Raw genomic sequence first — 20,872 nt, 5'->3', positions numbered from 1 at the left:
GAAGACGTTGGATTGAAGTTTGTTTTGGAGGTCAGTGCCACATTTTTCTGTGCAGTTTTCATGTTTGTCACAGTGCTACCCTTTTCTTTGTGGGGTGAAGAAAAGTTGAGCACTCTCGGAGAAATGCTGTCAATGGTTCGATCACTCCTGGATTTTGTTTCCCCTGGAGGCAACTTCTCAGCTGAGTTATGACCGGTTGTTTTAGATCGTTCCTTGACTCCTGAAATGATGGAACTTGACAGTGCCTTTACTTTATCATGTATTTCCCCACCATGGTTGATCTTTAATTGGTTGTTGTCACTTTTCTGATGCTCTGAAGTAAGTGCTTTGCCAATGTCAGATGTCTTCTTTTTTACATATGATAACTGTGCTGGATTAACTCCAGGTCTCTTCTTCTCTGGTGGCCAGCTTCTTTTCAGTTTGCCATTAACATCAGCACTGCTGTTACATCCTATGTCTCTTGCAGACCTTCTAACACTATCAGTGGATTCTCTGGAGTCATTGGACGTGTTTGAACTGTTTTTTTTAATTTTGGGAGTGGGCCGATTGTCTGTCTCTTCTATTTCTTTATTTTTCTGAAGCCAGCGGTCTTTATGTTGCTTATGCCCAAATCCCTCATCATAATTTCCTGATCTTTTAAAAAGCTGTTGGTAGTGAGCAATGCAGTAGCACTCCCCATAAAGAGAAGAATAGTTGTGGATGCTGCAATAAAGTAAAACAAAGCATTTTTAATATAAAACTAAACTTTAATTTAGATATTGTTTTATTTGTCATGATTTGTTATTCATTATAATCAGCTGTGAATTATTTCAATTCATTGGAGATTTGCAATAATCAAAATGTTATTTCTAAATCCTCTTAAAATGTGTTTTACCATTAACATTAGAATTTACATTCTAGTGATTTATATTATTGATTGTGGTGAATGTCTTTTTGATTTGAGTCCTTTTACTTTGAAAAACATCTCACCTGAGCTTCTTCTTACAGTGTTTACAGCAGAAACAGTTGTTGTGTAGGATAAGTTTATTGGCCACCATTTTCTCCATTGGATAGACAGGTGTCAAACAGGCAGAGCATGTATCCTTGGCAGGTGACCCGAACTATGGTGATAAAACAAATTCAGTTCAAGGTATGTAAAACATTTCATTAAAGCCTTTCTGTCTATTGTAATGATTTATTGTCGTTTAAAAATATTTGTTGTTAAGCGGCGAAATCTGAGGGCAGTATGAATCTTATTTTCTAACTCTGCCAAAAAGCAAAGTGTATTACCCAACATTTTGAACTTTTCTTTTAAGTAAACTTAATTATTTCTAAAGCTAGCGTCATTAAGATGTATAAGGAAGTGAACATTTTGTGATATGATGACTTTCTATATCTAATAAACTTTGAGTTTTAAAGAACAATAATTAGAGACCAGTATAAAGAATACAAGTCATTTTCACAATCACATCTTTTAAAATTGTTTTTATTTGACAATTTACACAACAGAATATACAGCATCAACTATGCTTAGCTTTAATACAAGAACTTAACACTTTATCATGTGGTTACAGTATAAAATCTATAAAACAAATTTGTATTAAATGTCAACATTTCCATAATTTAATAATATCAATTTTATGACCGACAAAACCTTTTCAGAAATTGTAATAAATACACAAATGAATAAACTGCTTTCCTAACATTTATTTCAGGAAACTCTTTTTGTCCTAATTAGAGCTTTTATTTTGGTTGGCTAAATGTTACAAACACAGTCCCTTCATTGTTGGCAGTGCTCAACACTTTCTCTTCAAAAGGGCGAGCAGATCTTCGAATTAATGGGGATGTCATGACTTCGTATTTTGTTGGAATCCCCACTACTTCAAACAGTGCCGATGGTTTGCTTTCAGACTGTTTGGTGACAAATGTGGAAGTCACAGAAGAAACAAACACATTGCCAAAGCCATCGGTCTCTTCGTATGTTTCACTGACTGTCTTTGTACCAACTATTCCTGCGGGTTGCTCTGGAACAGTTTTCACCTCGAGCACACTGACCTTGCGCTGTGCCGGGCTGTGACCATTCTTTAACGGTACAGCAAACTCATGTCCATGATCGCTATTTGCGTCATGACAACTTTCAGAATCATCCTTTGGTTTAAATGTTGACATGGGTGACTTTGGTTGTTCGACAGGCTTTCTGGCAGCTGAGTGAATTGAGATGAATGATGGGGAAGACTGGGATGAGGACTGTCTGATGAGTGGCCTGTTGTGGACTTGTCTGCGCACTTCTTGTTTGGAAGGATTTGAGTCCGAATAGGTTTGCATATTCCCCACAGATGCCTCTTTGATTTGACTTGATTTGACCTTGCTTGAGCCAATGCTGATTTTCCTGATGTTGTTGGCGGGTTGAAAGCTTTGCTCAGTTTTTAAGGATTCATCAAATAGTCCTGACAACCCTGCGATGTCAGCCTCAGATTTCAGGTTGGAAACAGAGTACAAAGCCTTTTTAATGGTCTCTTCAATGTCAAGAAGTTTTGCTAATGTTTCTTCCTTCAGATTCATTATTTCCTTGCTTGCCTTTTCCAGATCTTCAAATGCTGTCTCAACTGAGGAGATGCTTTCTAGATCATCATCCTGTGTCTCTACTTCAACCTTCTTTTCTCCTGTTTTACTTTGCCTTGCATTTCCACCTTGTGTAACCATCCACGCAGGGACAGTCTCATCTAACGTCTCTCCCTCCATCTCTTGCACTTGAGAAAGGATTCCTTTGAGTTCCTCGCGTTTCCTCAAATTTTCAAAGATTTCACTAGCCGCTTTCTCATTTCCCTTCATGATCTCTTCCTTGTGGACAGAAAGCCTTTGTCGTCTTTGGTCGTCTGTCTCCCTTCCTTTCTTTTCTCTTAAAACAACTTTATCTTCAATTTTGTGTGGCTTTTCGTTTTGCTGTACGTGGCATGTCTTGGTCTTTGATGTTTGCTGTGCGTCATCAGTGTTGCGTTCATCTTTGGGATGTGATTGGTGTTGCTGAGCTGTGGTATTGTTGGTTTGCTTATGGTCACTATCACTATCATTTATCACTCTTACCCTCTTGGACAACAAAGGGACTCTATTCTCTTGAGTCTCGCTCTTTTTTCTTTCGAAGTTATGTAGAGCAGCCTGCAAGCTCATGTTCATTTCATGTTTACCTTCTTCTGCATAATTCTTCATGCACATTTGTATCTCCTCAGCTGCATTGATTTTCTGTATTACATTTCTGTCCATCTCCATTTCAGTGCTGTTCAACCGCATGACGAGGCCTTCTGATTTGCTTCCTGTAAGTATTTTCTTTTGCTTCTTATTTTCCTGAACCTTTGAGTGGGTTGGTAGACTTTCTTGTGTTTTATTTGAGTCATAGAATGCTTCAATACAGTTTTGGTGTGATGTTTCATGTAAGGCCTCTTTACTGGTTTGGCCATGTGTTGTGTTTTCCGAAAGTTTATCTGGAGAAGGCTTGGGAAAGCTTTTCTTTGGTTTTGGAAAGATGTCTGCGCGTTCTATGTTGTCTGTAATGATGCAAGGGACGTTGGGAGCAGCTAAAATATTCTCATCTTCTACAACTACAGATTTGATCCATTGTGGCTTTGGTGGTAAAGCTGGCTTCTGCTCCTGCAGTTTCTCACTTGTCTTTTGAGGGAGTGGAGGTGGAGCTTCACACACAGAGCTGGAGGATCTAGAGTTTCCATTTGCTACAGGGTGGGTCGTTGAATTCTGTGTTGTTAGCGATGGTTGTCCTTCACAGGTTACTGAAATTGAAGGAGACAGTTTTGTGTCAGATGGAGGCACAGACACCACAACACACTGCTGGTGAACAGTCTTGCTCCTCCCTGAACAAGCCTTTCCTGAATTCCTGTATATCATTGCAGCTTTATAGTCTCCTTTGGATACATTTACACTAGACTTCTCAAGGGATTGCAGAGCCAATTGGACATTACCTCTTACAATATCTTCTTTATCTAGGAGCTTCTGCTCTGTTGCTGCACTCTGCAGAGACCTAATAGCTGCCCTCACATCTCCTCTGACTTCTTCTGTCTCATTTTCTGTTGTCTGAACATTAGGCTCACAACCTACAAAAGGTGGCAGTGATTCTGGTGCACATTTACTGATTATAACTGCACTTTGTTGACAAGCCTCAAAGGAAACATGGCTTTCCTGATCTTTCTCAACACTGACCTTTGGATAAGTCTTGGTTTGCTGGCTTCTGGAGGTAGACGAACATGCAGATTGCATCACTGTAGAGGAGCTTTCCTCTTGTGCTGTGACATTCAGGTTGTATATTTTTCCAGGGACAATGACTTCACGCTCCAGATGCAGGCTTTGCTGCTTAGCAAACTCAAGAGACTTTTTGGCTGCTTTCACATCTCCGGCTAGAATAACTTCTTTTTGGGCTTGACTTCCTTCTATTTCAGGACCTGACAAGTTCATATCATAGATAGTTCCAGGTTTAACAATTTCCCGCTCCACACACATGCTCTGTTTCTTTGCACGTTCTAATGACTGCATTGTTGCCTTGATGTCGCCAGCCACAATGTCCTCTTTTTCCACCACGGCATGTTGCATCAAAGCAAGTTGTTGCTTTGCTGATAAGATATCCCCAGGGATTATTTCTTCTTTTGGATGGTAGTTTTCAACACCAAGAGGGCACTCCGTCAAAAACACTTTTTTGGTGTTCTTTACATCCCCTGGCAAAACATCAGAAATGGTTCGCTCCACCTGCTCTTTTTGTTGACAGAGGTTTCTCATTGCTTCCTTTACATCCCCCTGAACTATTTCAAGGGGCTCCTCAGACAGATGGCAGTGATCAACTTCATCTCCTATTGCCTCAGTGTGAAGACTTTTCAGATAGTTCAGATCTCCTTTCTCAATGCAACTTTTGTACAGATTGACATTTCCCTTTTCATTTTCATCCACCCTACACGACACTGCAGTCCTCTGACTATTGGCCGTAGCTAATAGATTTCCGATCGTAGACCTAACGTCCCCCTTCTCAATAACGTGACTCTCAGTTTTGGTTTCAGAATTGCAGATGAGTGAATAAACTGACATCTCTGCTTGGCCCCCTGCAGTCTCTTGCATGATGATTCCATTTTTCAAATCCTTATCTTCGGAAAGGAATTCATCGATCATCTGGACAATGTTTTGTATTCTTGTATCCCTCTCGAGGTTGATAGTTGTGGATGAGTGGTAGACTGGAAGTTCTACGACGGTGGTATTCACTTTACCCTTCTCCACTTCTCTAAGAAGACTAACTTGGGGCTTCAGAGTTGGTTTGAGTAGAAGCTGTGACATGATGTTCCTGATGTTACCACCAACAACCTCTTCTTTCTGGATTTGCACACCTTTATTGCTTTCAAGCTGATATTTTGCCATGTTAACATTTCTGCTTTCATTTGCTTCTATTATGATGCCACTTGAATGAACAAAAGTCATTTGGTAAAGATAGGACAGGGTGTCAGCAATACTGTTGGCAATGATTTTGTCCAGTGGAGTTGTCTCGAAGAGCCAGGTTGTGCACTTAACATCAGATTTGGGCATTTCCTCCTCAGTACCTTGCACTGAAGTATCCTCAGGCTCCTTGATCTTGTCCAGTGGCTGTGATTCAAACAGCCACGTGCAGCGTTTAACATCCCCTTTCTGGCTGTCTTCCCTGTGTACTGCTTGTACTGGACCTTGCTCCTGAAGTTCTCCTTTCAGACTGTCAATGGTTTGATTCTCAAAGAGCCAGGTGGAGGTTCTGACATCACCCCGCTGGACGTCAGTGACACTAACCATTCGTGTGAACTTCTGGCATGACTTCTCAGATTCAAATATCTGTTTATTTAGCTGCACATTATTGCTCCCAAAGTCTTCAATAACCCTCACAGAGAGCTCATCTCGGCTGGTAAGTGAGTCCAAAGGTTGTGTCTCAAACTTCCATCTTGCGGATTTGACATCTCCTTTCTTGACATCTTCTTGTGTAACAGCTCGGATCACGTAAACCTCCTTCTCTGCCTTGATAGCGTCAAGGGGTTTTGTCTCAAACATCCACCTTGCTCCTCTTACATCACCACTCATTACCTCCTCTTTCTTCACAGTTGTTACTTCATGAAACTGGCCTTCTTTGTCCCTGATCGCATACAGTGGCAGGGACTCAAACAGCATGGTGCTTGACTTCACATCAACATTGCTTGGAGGCTCTTCCACAGAGTCGGACATCAGTTCAAGGGGTTGGTTGTGGATTTTGTCCAATGAGGAGGTTTCAAATATAAACCTTTTGTTCTGTACATCCCCACCTTCTACAGTGCTGACTCTCCGAATGCTTCCATCCTCATTGCCCTCATTCATCTGGTTCATTGGACAGTTTTCAAACATCCAAGTACATTTGTGTACAGAACCTTTTTCGAGGTGTTCATCTTGGTTCTGTTCATTGGATGTCACCATTACTGATCCTATTTCATCAATGGACTGGGATTCAAACAGTTCTTTGACTCGTGAGACATCTCCAGACTGAAAGTTGACCTGGCTGACACGTCTCTCATTGTGCTCAGAATTTGCATCCTTTCTAATGCTATCCAACGGTTCAGTTTCAAAAACATGTTTGACTGTTTGAACACCAACTTCAGATTTAACAGAATCCTTTATGGTGTTGCATAGTTTCAAGTTGTACTCTTCGCCATCTTTAATGCTTTCTAGAGGCTGTGATTCAAAAAGCCAAGTAATGGACTTGACGTTGGTTTTGTCAATGGCTTCTTTAGCATTTACTTGTTCAGATTTGTCATACAAAATATCCATTGGTTGGGTCTCAAATAACCAAGTACATTTCTTGACATCACCTTTTCGAGGTTCCTCTTCTACAGATGCATCCTGCTCTCTCTGGTTGAACTTAGAATGGATCCCATCTATTGTTTGGGTTTCAAAAAGCCACTTCGCCATATTGACATCGGCCATCATATCTTCCTGTCTGGTGATGCCTTTTATCACCTCTACATTTCCTTTTCCCTCTGCAAGCTTGTCTAAAGGCTTGGTCTCAAACATCCATTTATAGTTTTGGACCTTCCCTTTGATTAATTCTTCTCTGCTTACTGTTGTGACTGTATGGAGGTTTCCAGAGCTGTCCTTTATTGCATACAAAGGAGTTGTCTCAAACATTGCGTTGTTACCTTTTACGTTTCCTGCTGCAATAGATTTTTCCTCCTCAATTATTTCTTCATCAGAATGAGCAATTTTGCTCAGAGGAATTGTTTCAAAAAGATTTTTGAATCCCTTCACATCACCCTTTTCAATCTCTTGTTCCTTGGATTGGGTGTTCTTTTGAGTACTGCATCTCTCAAACATCTGTTTTTTGCCTTTGACTTCACCTTGTTCTTCAGCTGAAAGAGTAACTTTCTTCAAACGGCCAACTTCGTAGCTATCATTAAGGGTCTCCATGGGTTGAGTTTCAAACAGCCACATAGACGTCTTGACATCACCTGCAATAATTTCTTCTTTTTCCAAAGGCTTTTCTTCAGAATCTCCTTTCAGCGCTGCCAAGGGCTGCATCTCAAAGAGCTTCCTCTTGTTTAGGACATCGGCCTCTCCTGTGCTTTCATCCACCGTTCCTTCAAACATGTCTTCTCCAATGACCTCTTGTATTGTGTCAAATGACTGAGTTTCAAACATCCACCTCTTCTGATCAACTCCTCCTCGATTCCCCTCTTCCAGAGATATACCCCGAATTATTTTAACCCCATCAGTTCCCTTATTAATGAGGTCCAATGGCTGGGTTTCAAAAAGCCAGCGGGCAGTGCTGATGTTGCTGCTGTTGATCTCCTCCCTGCAGATGGATTTAATCTCATGGATATTGCCTCTGTTGTCTTTGATGGCACAGCAAGGTTCTGCCTGGAAGAGTTTGACAGTCTTCTGGACATCTCCTTTTTGCTCCTGAAGCTCAGATCTCAATTTTAGGAAGCTATAGTCTTCTATGGAGTTGCAGCGTCCCAAGGTACTCAATGGTTTAGACTCAAAAAGCAGCCGTGCCCCTGTCACGTCTCCTGGCTGGATTGAATCTTTTAGCACTGCTTCAACCAGTTCACCTTCTTCTCTTTTTAATTTATTTAGAGAATCTAAGGGTTGGGACTCAAACAGCCACGTTGATGTTCTAACATCACCTCTGACAGAAGTCTGTCTTTTAGCAGACATTTGTTGGGTGCTGTCAATGTGCTCAAACATGGAGGAGGTGCCCCTGACGTTTCCACCTGTTAACTCCTCATCATCCAGTAGCTTCTTGGTTTCATGAGGATGATCCCCAATATTATCCAGAGTCCAGTTCTCAAAGATCCACCTCATGGACTGCACTTCACATTGATAAGCTGCATCCGCTGCCTGAGTGTTTTCTTGCTGCACTGCCTTCATTATCTCATCGTCATCTACTTCATCAAGACTTGCCCTTAGGTCTGGGTGTATGTGTTTGAAGAGCCTCTTTAGCTCACTCTTCTGCCGTTGTTGTTGGATCGAGGAAAAGCTTTCTTTGGGTGGAGGCGGAGGGAGATTACTGAAGGCGGAAGGCCCTTCATAGTCAACGGGTCTAGGTGGTACGAGAGGAGGTGGTGGGAGAGGCAGGTTGTCTTCATCGTGAGCTGATTGGGAAACTGTGATTTTCCTGGCTGGTTCAGCCATCTTTAAATGAAAGACAGATGGGAGTAAAATTGTCAGGTTTCAGTAATCAAACAGATTATTATTTAAGATATGTGCAAATATGAGAATGACATGCATTTTAACAAAGTGAAGCCATACTTTACCTTTGTCTTGCTCGCTTGATGTTTTTCACAGCAAACCATCCTCTGTCACACCAGGCTTCAACACTTCATAGCTGTTAGTAAGCGGACATCACACAGGCACCCTTGACTAATATAATTCTTGAATAATATTTATTTTAGCCACTAAATGCTCCACCATATTCACTAGCTGGTTGCTCATTTTGTTTGTTCGGTGCGAAACAGATACTGTAAAGTGGGCTTTTAGAGCTTTTTTGCAGAAATGTGCCGTCGGCTGCCGAAAAAAAAAACACACTGGCGAGAAGAGTGCAACTGAATCAAAATAGTAAATTGGGTCTTCAAAACCCAAACTATGAGCTATAGGGTACACTTGGAGTTGGGTTATAGATACTTGTGGGTTTTTCAACATGAGCAGCAGCTTTAAAAATGTTCATATTGTGTGTGGGAATTATTTTTATTGTTTTATTGTTTTATAAGTCCAGTGAGTTGGAGAATGGAAACATTAGAAAATGTGTTACTGTCCAAAAATGGTAATTATTATGTTGGTATTTTACTACGGTATTCTTCCATAGTAATTTATCAAGATTGAATGTTCACACTTATTTGTGTAGCACGTTGAGATTTTGAATATTTTGTTTTAGAAGAAATCTAAAAAATCTAAATACTAATGTTGGTCTGCTATTGGTATTAACAAAAGGTAGAAAAACCGGAAATACATTACTTGTCATTGTCTGTTTTTAAGGGGAAATAAATTGTTATTGAACAAAAAGCAGTTAAGTTGTATTGAATGGCTTTTTCCTAACTCATGCCATTATATGATATTATTATGTTGCTTCTTAAAGGTGGGGTAGGTAATTTTGGAGAAACCAGCTCGAGATCGCTAGAATTTGAAAATACACAACCGGAGAAAATCTGCCACTTCCTTATAGAGCCCCTCCTCCAACACACACGAACGCGCACATGACCAATGAGGGCACGAGATAAGTTTGTGCCCCGATGGAAGGCTGACAGGCAGGTAGGCCATCCAGTTATTTTAGCCGGGCCGGCTAAAATGACTGGTCGTGCTTTTTACAGTATTACGGCTTCCACAGATGACATTTCTTTATGGATTTTTTGTCAAAGCACTTAATATATTCATTGCTATCGGGATGTTAAGAGCATTCCATGGAATATAACAAAAAGTGTATCTCGAGCCGGTTTCTCAAACTTACCTACCCTACCTTTAAGTTGTTGAATGTTGATCAAAGGATAACTGTGTTTTGGTTATTTTCAAGCAAAATACGAGTCATTTTCACAGCACACATATTAGCAGCACCCTCACACTGCAGTAGAGAAAGGTGAGTGAACTATACAGTACCTTGATGTTTTTAGCTCTTGTTCCTGAAGTACTGACAATTTCCTATTGAACAGAAAAAAAAAGTAATTTGGATCAGCATGATATATGAGTTAGTTCATTTATTTTATGTAAAAGTTGTTGCAGTGCTTCACATGTGCTTTCATTGGAGCTGAGCATTGTGGTTATTCTCTATTGAAGCCCTTGACCTCTGTGTGTGGGGAGGAATGAGAGGCATTTCAGGAACTCACTGGCTGTGCTGAGCCTCCTGTGGAGTCGATAGCTGCTGCTCTTGACAGATAGAGAGCTGATCTGTCTCTCACCGAGGAGGAAGTAGATATCCTGTGTCTGCTTTGTCTTGCTGGCGTCTCCCCTTTAGTCAGTGATGGACTATATTTATCATCTGCAAAATAAACAGATTTAATTAAACAAACAAATAATTAAAATATAAGATACCATGTTAAGTCAAATAACCTTGGGAAAGTATCTGTCCTGCTTGTTTAGATGTGTTGATATGTTTTCCAGAACAAGTGTGAAGTGTGTATAGTGCCAGCGACAAGTTTAATGATAACAATGTGTGGGTGTATTTTTAGTGATGGAGGGAGCTTTCTTATCACTGTTACAACTCACTGTTAACTTGTGGCAAACAGTAAACAGCATCCAGTGATTTTGAGTAGCTTGGCGGACTTATGAGTTAAATGTGACATTGTAACAAACAAATGCTTTTACGAAGATTTTGAACCCATAGGTGACATGACAAATAGGCCCACACAGCCAGCCTGCTGCCTGCCAAAACAGCAACTGCTAGCTCAGCTGGAGTGACAGATTGTTTTCACAGTGTTTGTGTGAGCTCTCTGCCATCAAACCATCAACACCTGACCAAAGGAATGTGCCTGCCTGACCCCATGAAAAACATGGAAAATACCTCAGCTTGATGTGTGTTACTTCACCTGGTTGTTTTACTCTGCGGTAAAGAATATGGTAGGTATGTTGAATTCAGAAAGTATTTCAACAACAACAGCACTGCAAACAATATGACCAGAGGTCAGCCCAGAGTGCTGCTCAGGCCATCCGGCTGTGACTAATGTTCAGATTTGAACACACCTCCCCTTTTCAAACGCTAAGCCCCAACAGGACAAAAGGATGGAACAGCAAGCTGGCGCCTCTCACGAGTCCGGACTTAAACTATTTTCATAGATGGGTGAGCAGACAGAATGAGCGCCATGCGTGCCCAGTTGAAGTCCTAACCCAATCAGCTGAGAGGTCAACTTATCATTACTCATACACTGGCATCAATATCTGCCGAAAATACAACATCCAGTTGTTACCAATCAAAAGTGACTTATTTGACGTCCAACACCTTTCTCTGTGATTCCCAACCTGACATCTCTTTGATCTGATTCTCCAGGAATGAAGAGGAGCTATTAGCGGCACAGCAATGTAGGGGGCGTTTTGGGCCGCTGGCAGCTGTACAAATGGTGGTGAAATGCAGTTGCTATTTGTTCTTCACTTCCACCACCTTCACCACCGTCAGCTGTTGGCGATTGTAGCCACATTCACAGACTGTAATGAAAATCTGAGTGCCAAAAGGCGGCTCATACAGGAGGGCCCCACACAGCACATCACACCACTGTGTGTTACACCTGATAATACAAAATCATATTGAATTTCCCTATTGCTTTTATGGCAGATATGCTGCTTCTCATTTTATAGTTCACCCTGACTGATGATAGAAAGAAGGAAAGCTGACAACTGCAAGTTCCTGTTGTCTGACCTCCCATTCCAAGCATTTCTAAGGATAAAGGGCTGTAAATGTATAGCCGCTCAAGACTAAATGAAGATGCCAGCAATGCACTTAGAGTACATCAATCTGTGACCTTGTTTAGCTCTGATATAACTTATAAGGAAATAACCATAAACAATAAGTATTCAGACTGCCAAAGGTGTTTTAAAATCAAATTGGGTAACTCTGTAATTAATTCTAAGCTTTTACCCTTTTAATGAATCTGTTCAAAGTAAATGTTTCTCAGTGACTTATCATCAACACACAATATTCAACTCAAAGTTAATCTTGTGAATGAACTGAAAAAACATAAAGAGCATCCACACTCCATATCTTTCCCAGACCAACAACATCCGACAGAACAAAGCTTTCTCCGTCACTATTATACAGTATATTTCACATTAGCAACACAATCAGTTTCAATCAAGTCAATACTCATGATACTCACTCAAATACTATCCAGCGTGGTTCTCTGTCTCTTCCCTGTATCTCTGGGTGTGCTGGATAACTCTTAAGGACCCTGTTATATGTGATACAGCCGGTCTCCTCTCTGCTTCTCGCTTCACTCTGACCAAACTCTTTCTAGTCCTGTGGTCTAGGTGACAGCTGATTTTTATCAGAGACCACTGCCCCAGTGAAAGACTTGGGCTATTTTGGGAGGGAGTGCTGGCGGCTGCTGCAACTCGGCTGAGTCAATCGCCTCTGTTAGTCACTGAGGGACTGGGACACCCCTCCGCCTCCCATTCCCATAGCTACATTGTCACCCACTATAACGGGAACGGGGTGGGACCTGCAGTATGTCTGTCGGAGGGCATTTTGGGAGCAGCATAATAAAAAAACACAGTAAAAGTCCCTTTTTGGTAAAGTTGTTCACTAATAAGACAGCTGAAGACATATTAGTATTGTCACATATATGCTACTAGATTATTCTAGTGGCCTTCTAATCTTCTAATGGTCAAAATGGTCATTGGTCTTTTTTTTTCAAGCTTTGTCCCTCCATGAAGACATTTATAGTTTAACTATTTTTGCATACATTTTGGCAGAGATGTGTTTTTTTGTTTTATTTTTGAAGTTTATTTGAAACCTAAGCTCCTATAATAAGAATAAACAGTTTAGACAAGTACTGACAATCAGACCCTTATTGACCAAAACGTCCCCAATAAAACCATCTAATAGCACAATTTTCGATCCCAAAGCAATTACAGCTCTAAACAATAATTTCTGTTGTATCAGGCTTTCAATTGAGACCAAAGGATTCAAAATGTAACTGTTTATTATTAAATACTTTCCTTCTAGATCGAGCCATTTTTTTCAGAGTTTGTCATACAGGGAAAAAACGTGCTATTTTCATGCTTTCTGGTTCAAGATATAAAATGAAATCAATGTTGTTAATGTTGCTAGTCAATGGCTGACATTTAAATAGGACTAATAATAGAAAATAGTATATATCATTTTTCAACAATATGTTGCGAACTTCTTTAAAGGGAAGCAGAAGGGTCAGTGAACTATGTGTGTTATTCACGCCAGACTCATCTCAGGGTCAAAGCGTCAACTACCGTACGCTGTCTGATATCAGTTGCTTGACACGGATAGGCATGGCTCCGGGGGCCAAGGTCTGCGTCACGGTCAGAGCCATCAGCAACAGCCTCACTCTATCTTAAGAACGTAAGCCCAACGCATAGTTATGCCTTTACACTGCTGCATCCTTGTCTTTATTTAGCTGTTTTCCTTCAACTCCCAGGGCCAAAGAACATAGTGGTCAGTGTTTACCCAACTCTGTCAGGATTTGTATTGTGACACTTTCAAAACACAAGGAGATGATCCTGGCATTTTTACTCTGGTAACTTAACCCAGATTCATTGGATATACCTGACATTTGGGAATGCTAAAACACTGTTTTTGACACACAGATTAATATCTCAGCTTTCCAGCAGTAACGCAAATGTTTACTCACCCATAGATCAGAGAAGGCAGTCTTACTTTTCAAAACGTTTTCAATAGTGCTGTAAGGTGAGGAGGACACACTGTGGCACCAGAATACAACAGTGATGTCATGCCTTTGAGGGAACCACCGACCCTGTATGCCCTGTCAGATCTCAGACTAAACCTGAAATGAAGCACCGCTGCTCACCATGTGAGTGTCTCGATGCTCTGGCAGAAGACTCTGGGAGTCCGTTCATGGCCTTCCTTCCTTCCACCTGGTCAGCTCTCTGTGAATAAACAACATATAGTGAGGTTAGGGAATTGGGCCTGTTAAGATCTGAACCAATTACAGCTTAATGTAAAAGTTTGATATTTTGGAGAAGTAACGTTTGTTCGCTTTCTTTATTAAAGGTTTAATATGGATATCAATACAACTGTGTCTCCCTGTTTGAATGTCTCTACTGGTTTCAAAGGGTGAGATTGTAAAGAGGTCTATAAGTAAATGACCCGGCTTCTCCCCTTGATTTAAAACCCTTTTTTAAATCACTGGTTGCTAGTCGTCTAATGGTGCCATTAAGAGTCAAATAGAGGATAAAGGAGGATATGTTTTATAGCGTGGATATATTGTAATTGACGGTGTTGTCCGGTTTGTGTGGTTGTCAGTGTTTTTTATTTGTATTTTAACCCTTTCACAGTGTGTTTTCAGTTCATGAGAGTTCAAAATGTCTTCAATGTCCATTAAAAAAAGGGGACAATGGACAAATTGCCAAAATCCAGGTTTGAAAAGTAGTCCACAAACTAATCCAGTCTTAATGCTAAACTAAGCTAACATAGTGCTGGCTTCTAGCTTTTAGTGTACATACATGAGAGTGGTATCCATCTACACATTTCACTCTTAGAAAGAGAGCTAATAAGAAAATGTCCATAATGTTTCACTATTTGACGCTTTGACACTAGGATCTAAAGGATATATTACTTCAGTCAATTCAGTGAAACCTGATATTAAACTAAACTCACACACCTGATTGGTTGTATCCTTTAAGGAGGTGTTGGGACTTCTCCAGTCCTGCAGAGGGCAGTCTCTCTCTGTCTTACTGCCAGTGTTGAGCCGGGGGCTGCTGGTGAAGCTTTTATGAAGGCCAGCCTTGGACTCAAACAGGGCGCACAGAGCTCTGGTACCTGAAGGCTCCCTCTGAGGGAGGAAGTCCATGGAGCAGCTCCTGGACAGATTAGAGCTTCTTCCAGACCCGCTAAGGGCCAAATTCTCCCCTCCAGTGTCCAGCCTCCTCAATCCACCGTCAACACAGCTTTCTGACACCTGAAAGCAGCATTTTATTTGTATGTGATTTCTGGCAATGTTTTATTGGTTGTTACATTTATTGCTCATAATGAGTAAATACAAATATGTATTACCTTGAGTTTATGATCCTCCTTTTCAATACTGCTCAGGTCAGCACAGCTTTGGTAACTGTTTAAACACATTTATTGACAAATGTATTACAGTGTCTCTTTTGATTTGAATCCAAGAATCAGCTGTTGTGAGCAGTAAAAGTGAATGAAAATGTCCACGTGACACTTGACTTTCATCCCTTAGTCAGTGGCTACCAGAAGAGAACTGTACCAGAAAGCCCCCAATGTGTGAAGATGAAGCAGTATTTATAAACCAGTATATTGTGCGACACTTACTGTTGCACCAGCTGAGAGACAGACTTCCTGTCCCAGCGGGTGAGAGCTGGCATGACCCATGACCTCTCCTGAACCCCAGAGAGGCTCTTCAGGGACTGGGTCCTCCTCAGGCCAAATCCCGCCATAGCAATCCCTCTTACAGCAGCTACAACAAGAGGATGTTACAGTGATGATGTGTGAAAATAAATACATGAAGTGCCTAACTATTGTACAGTGGAAATGTTCATGAACCAAAAAGCTCTGGACAAAAACATACAAATACTGTTTCAAATAATTTTCCTATAGTTATGAAGTTGTCCATTATTTGTGGGTCTTTAAATACATTACATTTAAAAAAAGAAATGTATACCTTAGATCTTATTATTATTAGTTTAGGCATTAATAGCCTACAATACATTTTCATGCCTGTTAAAAATGTAGAAATGCACTGAAACCACAGCTAATTGATCGTAGCCCATTTGCACTACTGACGGTACACTATTACTTTTTTAGGCTACGGCTTAATAATAATTTCAACTACTATATTTGATGAACAGTATATACTTTATTGAATTTTAGTCTATTTTGTATCATACAGAGCTCAGTAATTTAATTTGTACAATAATTAAAAAATGCATACTGTCCTGTATTTTGAAACAGTCAATACAAATTAAGTAAATAGCAGGCTGTTTGTAGGTAATGTACAAGTATTCATGTAATACATGTTAATAATATCTGTATGAGAAATAAAGAAAGATATCAATTAGTGATCGATTTGATCTGGACAAACATGATTACTATTAAAAGCCAAAATTCTTGAATTCACTTTTTGGACATTTTGACTGGCATTCAATTATACAGCTGACTTAACTTCATTATTATATAACAGATTGTCACACTGACAGTCATATGACTCTCTGTTAATATTTATGGACTTTCCAAGAAAGAGGACGCCATCAGATCAAAAACCAAAAATACAAGTTCTACATTTTAAGGAAAACTCTATATTCAAATGTATACTCTATTAACTCGCACATAATGGTAAAGCAAAAGCAGAATACAGTTGCAATATTGCCATTGTGAATAATGTTATGCTGTTTCCTGTGAGAAATCAAAAGAATATTCAACCCCGTACCTGCAGGGAAGGAGCAGAAGTCAGCTGTGCATCTCGGTCACTTGTGGTTTAGAGCATCTCTCACAAGACACAGCAATATCTAGTGGCCAAAGTCCTTCAACACCTTGTGATTCAAAGCTTCCGGATCTGCTACCATAACATCACCTGATGCATTTCTCTGAAACACCAATACGACCCAAGTTTTATTATGCAGGGCAGGTCATAAAACTACATATTTTTTCTAGTTAGGTATTTAAATACTAGTGAATTGTGATGACAGTCTGATGCATTGAGTAACCAGAGCGCAGACCTGTGGGTTCTCACAGCTGCTCGGGCAGATGTCAGCGCTCGGATGCCTAGCCGCTCTGTTACTGTATTGCATGCCAGCAGCACTTTATCTGCCCCTCACATGCTTATCATAGCCACTTTATTAGACAGAAGAAATCACACTCATTTACCTCACACACTGCTTCTCCTGAATGTGCTTAAACAGATGATAATGTGTTAAGTTGCTACTGTTTTTCTGCCAATATAGGGCATATCCAGGGCACAAGAAAACGCTGAGGCAGCATGTTTATTAAAGTCCACTGTTGCGGGGGAGATTTACAACCCTACAAAACTGTTGGTGCATGAATGACATTTACCAATAAGTAAGAGAGAACTTTTTATATACTTTTTTCAGGAAACATGAAGTAATCATTAACTGTTTTAAGATTCACTGCGTCTATCAGTTTACAATGCAAACATAACACTATGAAATCAAAGAATCTGAAAACTCTATGATAAACAAATATTTAAATAGTGGTTTGAGACTGATCTCCCCCCCCCCCCCCCCCCCCCTGTACTGAACTGTGTCGTCATGAACACAGTTCTGTCCACAGGGCCGGTTCTAGCCAATTTGATGCCCAAGGCGAGATTTTAGCTGGCAATAAGCCAACATCCCCCACTTTCATCACTTACAGCGCCCATCGTACAGGGCAAATTAAAAGTGTAACCGGGGTGAAAAGGGTGTTACATTTACTTAATTATGAATGTTGTTACATCTAGGCCGAAAATTAGGATGAGCACCAACGGTCAAAAATGTTTTTTTCCCTCCCAGAGCTACCAGCGCAGCGCCCCCCCAGATCTGGCGCCCTAGGCGACCGCCTAGGGCAAAAACCGGCCCTGTCTGTCCATCAGACAGAGTGCTGCTGTGCCTCCTGTCATCATTAATGGACGTCTCTTTAAAATGACTGCTCAGAGGAGAGGATTCCTCATTTCTCTAACCGCCTGCTACTTCCACTCCTCTCTCCTCGGTTCCCCTCCTCGACTCCTTCGCTCGCATCTCCTGTGGGCGGGACTAAGACACAAGGATAGGAGTCGAGGAGGGGAGTCGAGGAGGGGAATTAGAGAAATGAGAAACCTTCATAGTGTTCCTACATCTGACCACATGACTTCTCATGAGCATTTACCATGTCGACCTCCAGTGGATAAAATAGTTAACTTATTTACTCAATATAATTTAACAGCCAGGAGATGGAGCCAGAGCAACATGCCTGCCTCCATCTGTAACAAACGTGGTTAAAGGGCATGAGAAGCAGTGAACACACAACACTGATGTTATCTACAGTAAGCCACGTGAGTGCACATGTAAACAAGGTAGCTGTTTGCAATAGTATTATCGAATATTATTGATCCCTTTGTATGGTGCAGAAGTATAAAATATAGGGACAAACTATAACATTTGTGGTGCATTTGTGTAGTACAAACACATGACGAGTAACAGTGGAGTCAAGGAGAGGAGTGACCAGCCCACCCTGTGTGTTGTCAGCCTGTAATGCATGTGTTTTGCCAGCTGCAGTGGGAGAAAAGAGAGGAAATCAGTGAGTGATTGAGCATGTAGGGGTGTGTGTGTGCGTGGGGGGGGGGTCAGACAGTCTCACCCACACAGCTCAGTACTGGCCTGAACAGCTGAGAACAGAACAGGTCTCCTTCCTCCTCCTCCTCCTCCTCCTCCTCCTCCTCCTCCTCCTCCTCCTCCTCCTCCTCCTCCTGCTGCTGCTGTGAGCTCCTGCGAAAGCCTCACATGGAGCCACATGTGACAGCCAACACCAACAGCAGAGTACAGGAGCTCCCACTGACAGCCATCAGTGAAGAGATGAGAACAGGAACATTCCTCAAACACACACACAACCTTTTAGTCTGTTATTACCCATAATGAAAATAAAATGTAAGGAGAAATACACTCCTGTAGGGTAAACGCCTTTTGGGTCCAGCATTGCATCACACAGGCCAGTTTGTAGGTTTGTTAGAAAGGTCAGCGCAGCTCTCTGGCTAATGTTGACAAGAGGCTCATTGTTAAAGGGGGGAACGTCAAACCCAGTCACACAGCTGCTTGCCTCTTACAGCTTGTGCTGCTCACATGCAGCCAGATAAGATCGCTGCTGTTGAAAGTTGTAGTTGTGTAACCTACTTTGCACTCTGGGCTGCAGCTCGACTTGCTTTTGAAAACACTACTGTAAAAGCGATAAGGCATATTGATGTTATGTAGGGACACAATGAGCAAAACTGGACCGATAGGAAGAAATGGAATACTGTACATTGCCTTATAAATGTGTCACTTAGCAGCTTACTGTTCTTAGTGATAACTGTTAAGTGAAGGCGTTTGAATTATACATTGCAGTTCACCTCAGTCCATGCACTGCACCATTATAGCATAGATCACTCACATATAAATATTTCAACCAACATGTTGCACAGAGAGCACCCTTGGGCTCCGGGATGTTTTTGCCCGGGTGACTTGGCTACAGAGATACGATATCACCCCTGGACTGGCCCCAGGATTAGGCAGACGTACACTTGGCTCGAGGCCAGCGGCTCCCATTAGGGTGTCACAGGAAGCTCTCTGATACCACTGCACAGACAAAAGGGTTGGCAGTTGACGCTTCACTTAAGGTGTCAATGTTGTGACATTTTACCCAAAGTCTTTATCTGATGGCATTTTTCCAGAGAGGGGAAAGTGAGGTTAGAGTCTCTTTGACCGAAGTTTGGCACACTGATAAGTTTAAAGGAGTTGAAAATATGTTTTCGCAATTAGCCCTTTACTGAGAGCCATGATGTAGAACATGAAAAGAAATGTACTGCCAAAGTTGGAACAGTTTCCATTAGTTTTGTATAAATGTTATGTCTCTGCTGTTTTATCAGTGCTCTTCTGGTCTGAAGTAGAGTGGGCGTTGCTGTAAAATGGTGATGTCATACTTTTGTGCACCTATCAGTTTTATCAACATTTTCTGTCTCAAAAGCAACTAAAAAGTTTACTTCATGTATATTCATGTACATTAATTACCCCTATTGGATCAAGGATTACGTGTTAGTAGTTATTTGTCAAATGCCTGAGTATAGAAAGGAAGGCTATGTAAAGAACAACATGATATATATATATTTGGCAGAAGAATTTACCTCATCTGCTACATATTACTAGATAAAATAAAACAGTATACAAAAATGTGTAAACCAACCAGAACACAAATAGGCCTGTATGGTTCGTAAAATATGAATCAAGCTATTGTTTTATTTCTGTTGTACATTGAGAATCTTCTCTCCGACAGCACTTTGTAGACAGGGATCACATGTAATCTTGGCCAGTTTGGCCCACTTGGGGTAGATTTGGTTGAATTCACTTATGAACTAGTCCATGCATTTGTTACTTCAAGGCTGGATTATTGTTACCAGGGTGTACCAAAAAGTCAGTTAAATCGCTTCAGCTGATTCAAAATGCTGCAGCACGTGTACTAACCAGAGTTAGGAAAAGGGACCACATTACTCCTGTTCTGGCTGCCTTACACTGGCTCCCTATAGAACACAGGATAGAATTTAAAATTATTCTTCTCGCCTACAAAGCCCTTAATGGGCAGGCTCCATTTTACCTTAAATAACTCATTATACCCTACTGTCCTACTAGGGCATTGCGTTCCAAGAATGCAGGGTTGTTGGTTGTTCCTAGAGTCTCTAAAAGTACAATGGGAGCCAGAGCCTTTTCTTATCAAGCTCCACTTTTGTGGAATCAGCTTCCAGTTTGTGTTCGGGCGGCAGACAGCCTATCCGTTTTTAAGAGTGCGCTTAAGACCTTCCTTTTTGATAAAGCTTATAATTAGGGCTGATTAGATTCAGCCCCTAGTTTTGCTGCTACAGGCTTAGACTGTCGGGGGACACCTTACTTCTTCCTTCTCTCTGTCTGTACCTGTGTACTCCCATGTTCCAAATAACCCAGCTTCCCTCAAATTTCGTTTTGGTGTCTATCTACGCCGGGATCCTGAGTTGTGGCTGAT

At 41.1% G+C, this 20,872-nt stretch overlaps 1 protein-coding gene across 3 annotated transcripts; it reads right to left on the bottom strand.

Annotated features, from left to right (window-relative positions):
• Positions 1-3,299: 3,299 nt before the first annotated feature.
• Positions 3,300-15,613, bottom strand: xirp1 (xin actin binding repeat containing 1). Of its 3 annotated transcripts, XM_034138191.1 has the most exons (8): positions 15,473-15,613; positions 15,200-15,254; positions 14,808-15,104; positions 13,995-14,073; positions 10,332-10,483; positions 10,105-10,146; positions 4,189-8,649; positions 3,300-3,761 (listed from the first exon to the last, which is right to left on the bottom strand). In XM_034138191.1, exons 1-8 carry the CDS (start codon positions 15,595-15,597, stop codon positions 3,759-3,761), a joined length of 5,214 nt encoding a protein of 1,737 aa, XP_033994082.1. In that variant the 5' UTR covers positions 15,598-15,613; the 3' UTR covers positions 3,300-3,758. The 3 variants fall into 3 exon arrangements, with proteins under 3 accessions (XP_033994082.1, XP_033994084.1, XP_033994083.1); XM_034138193.1 differs by lacking the exons at positions 13,995-14,073; positions 14,808-15,104; positions 15,200-15,254; positions 15,473-15,613 and adding an exon at positions 12,312-12,454; XM_034138192.1 differs by lacking the exons at positions 10,105-10,146; positions 10,332-10,483; positions 13,995-14,073; ... (1 more) ...; positions 15,200-15,254; positions 15,473-15,613 and adding an exon at positions 8,772-8,865.
• Positions 15,614-20,872: the final 5,259 nt, after the last annotated feature.

Source organism: Trematomus bernacchii, unplaced genomic scaffold, assembly GCF_902827165.1.
Source record: "Trematomus bernacchii unplaced genomic scaffold, fTreBer1.1, whole genome shotgun sequence".
Taxonomy (NCBI): Eukaryota; Metazoa; Chordata; class Actinopteri; order Perciformes; family Nototheniidae; genus Trematomus; species Trematomus bernacchii.
This window is presented reverse-complemented; position numbering and strand designations above follow the sequence as displayed.

Bases quoted from the DNA above. Each gene is read 5' to 3' on its own strand.
- xirp1 (XM_034138191.1), bottom strand. From the start codon at position 15,597: ATGGCGGGATTTGGCCTGAGGAGGACCCAGTCCCTGAAGAGCCTCTCT. The intron at 14,074-14,807 runs GTGTGTGAGTTT...GTTTATTCACAG, and splicing joins TAAAGGATACAACCAATCAG to AGAGCTGACCAGGTGGAAGG. The intron at 10,147-10,331 runs GTGAGTTCCTGA...TCTGTTCAATAG, and splicing joins CAGGAGGCTCAGCACAGCCA to GAAATTGTCAGTACTTCAGG.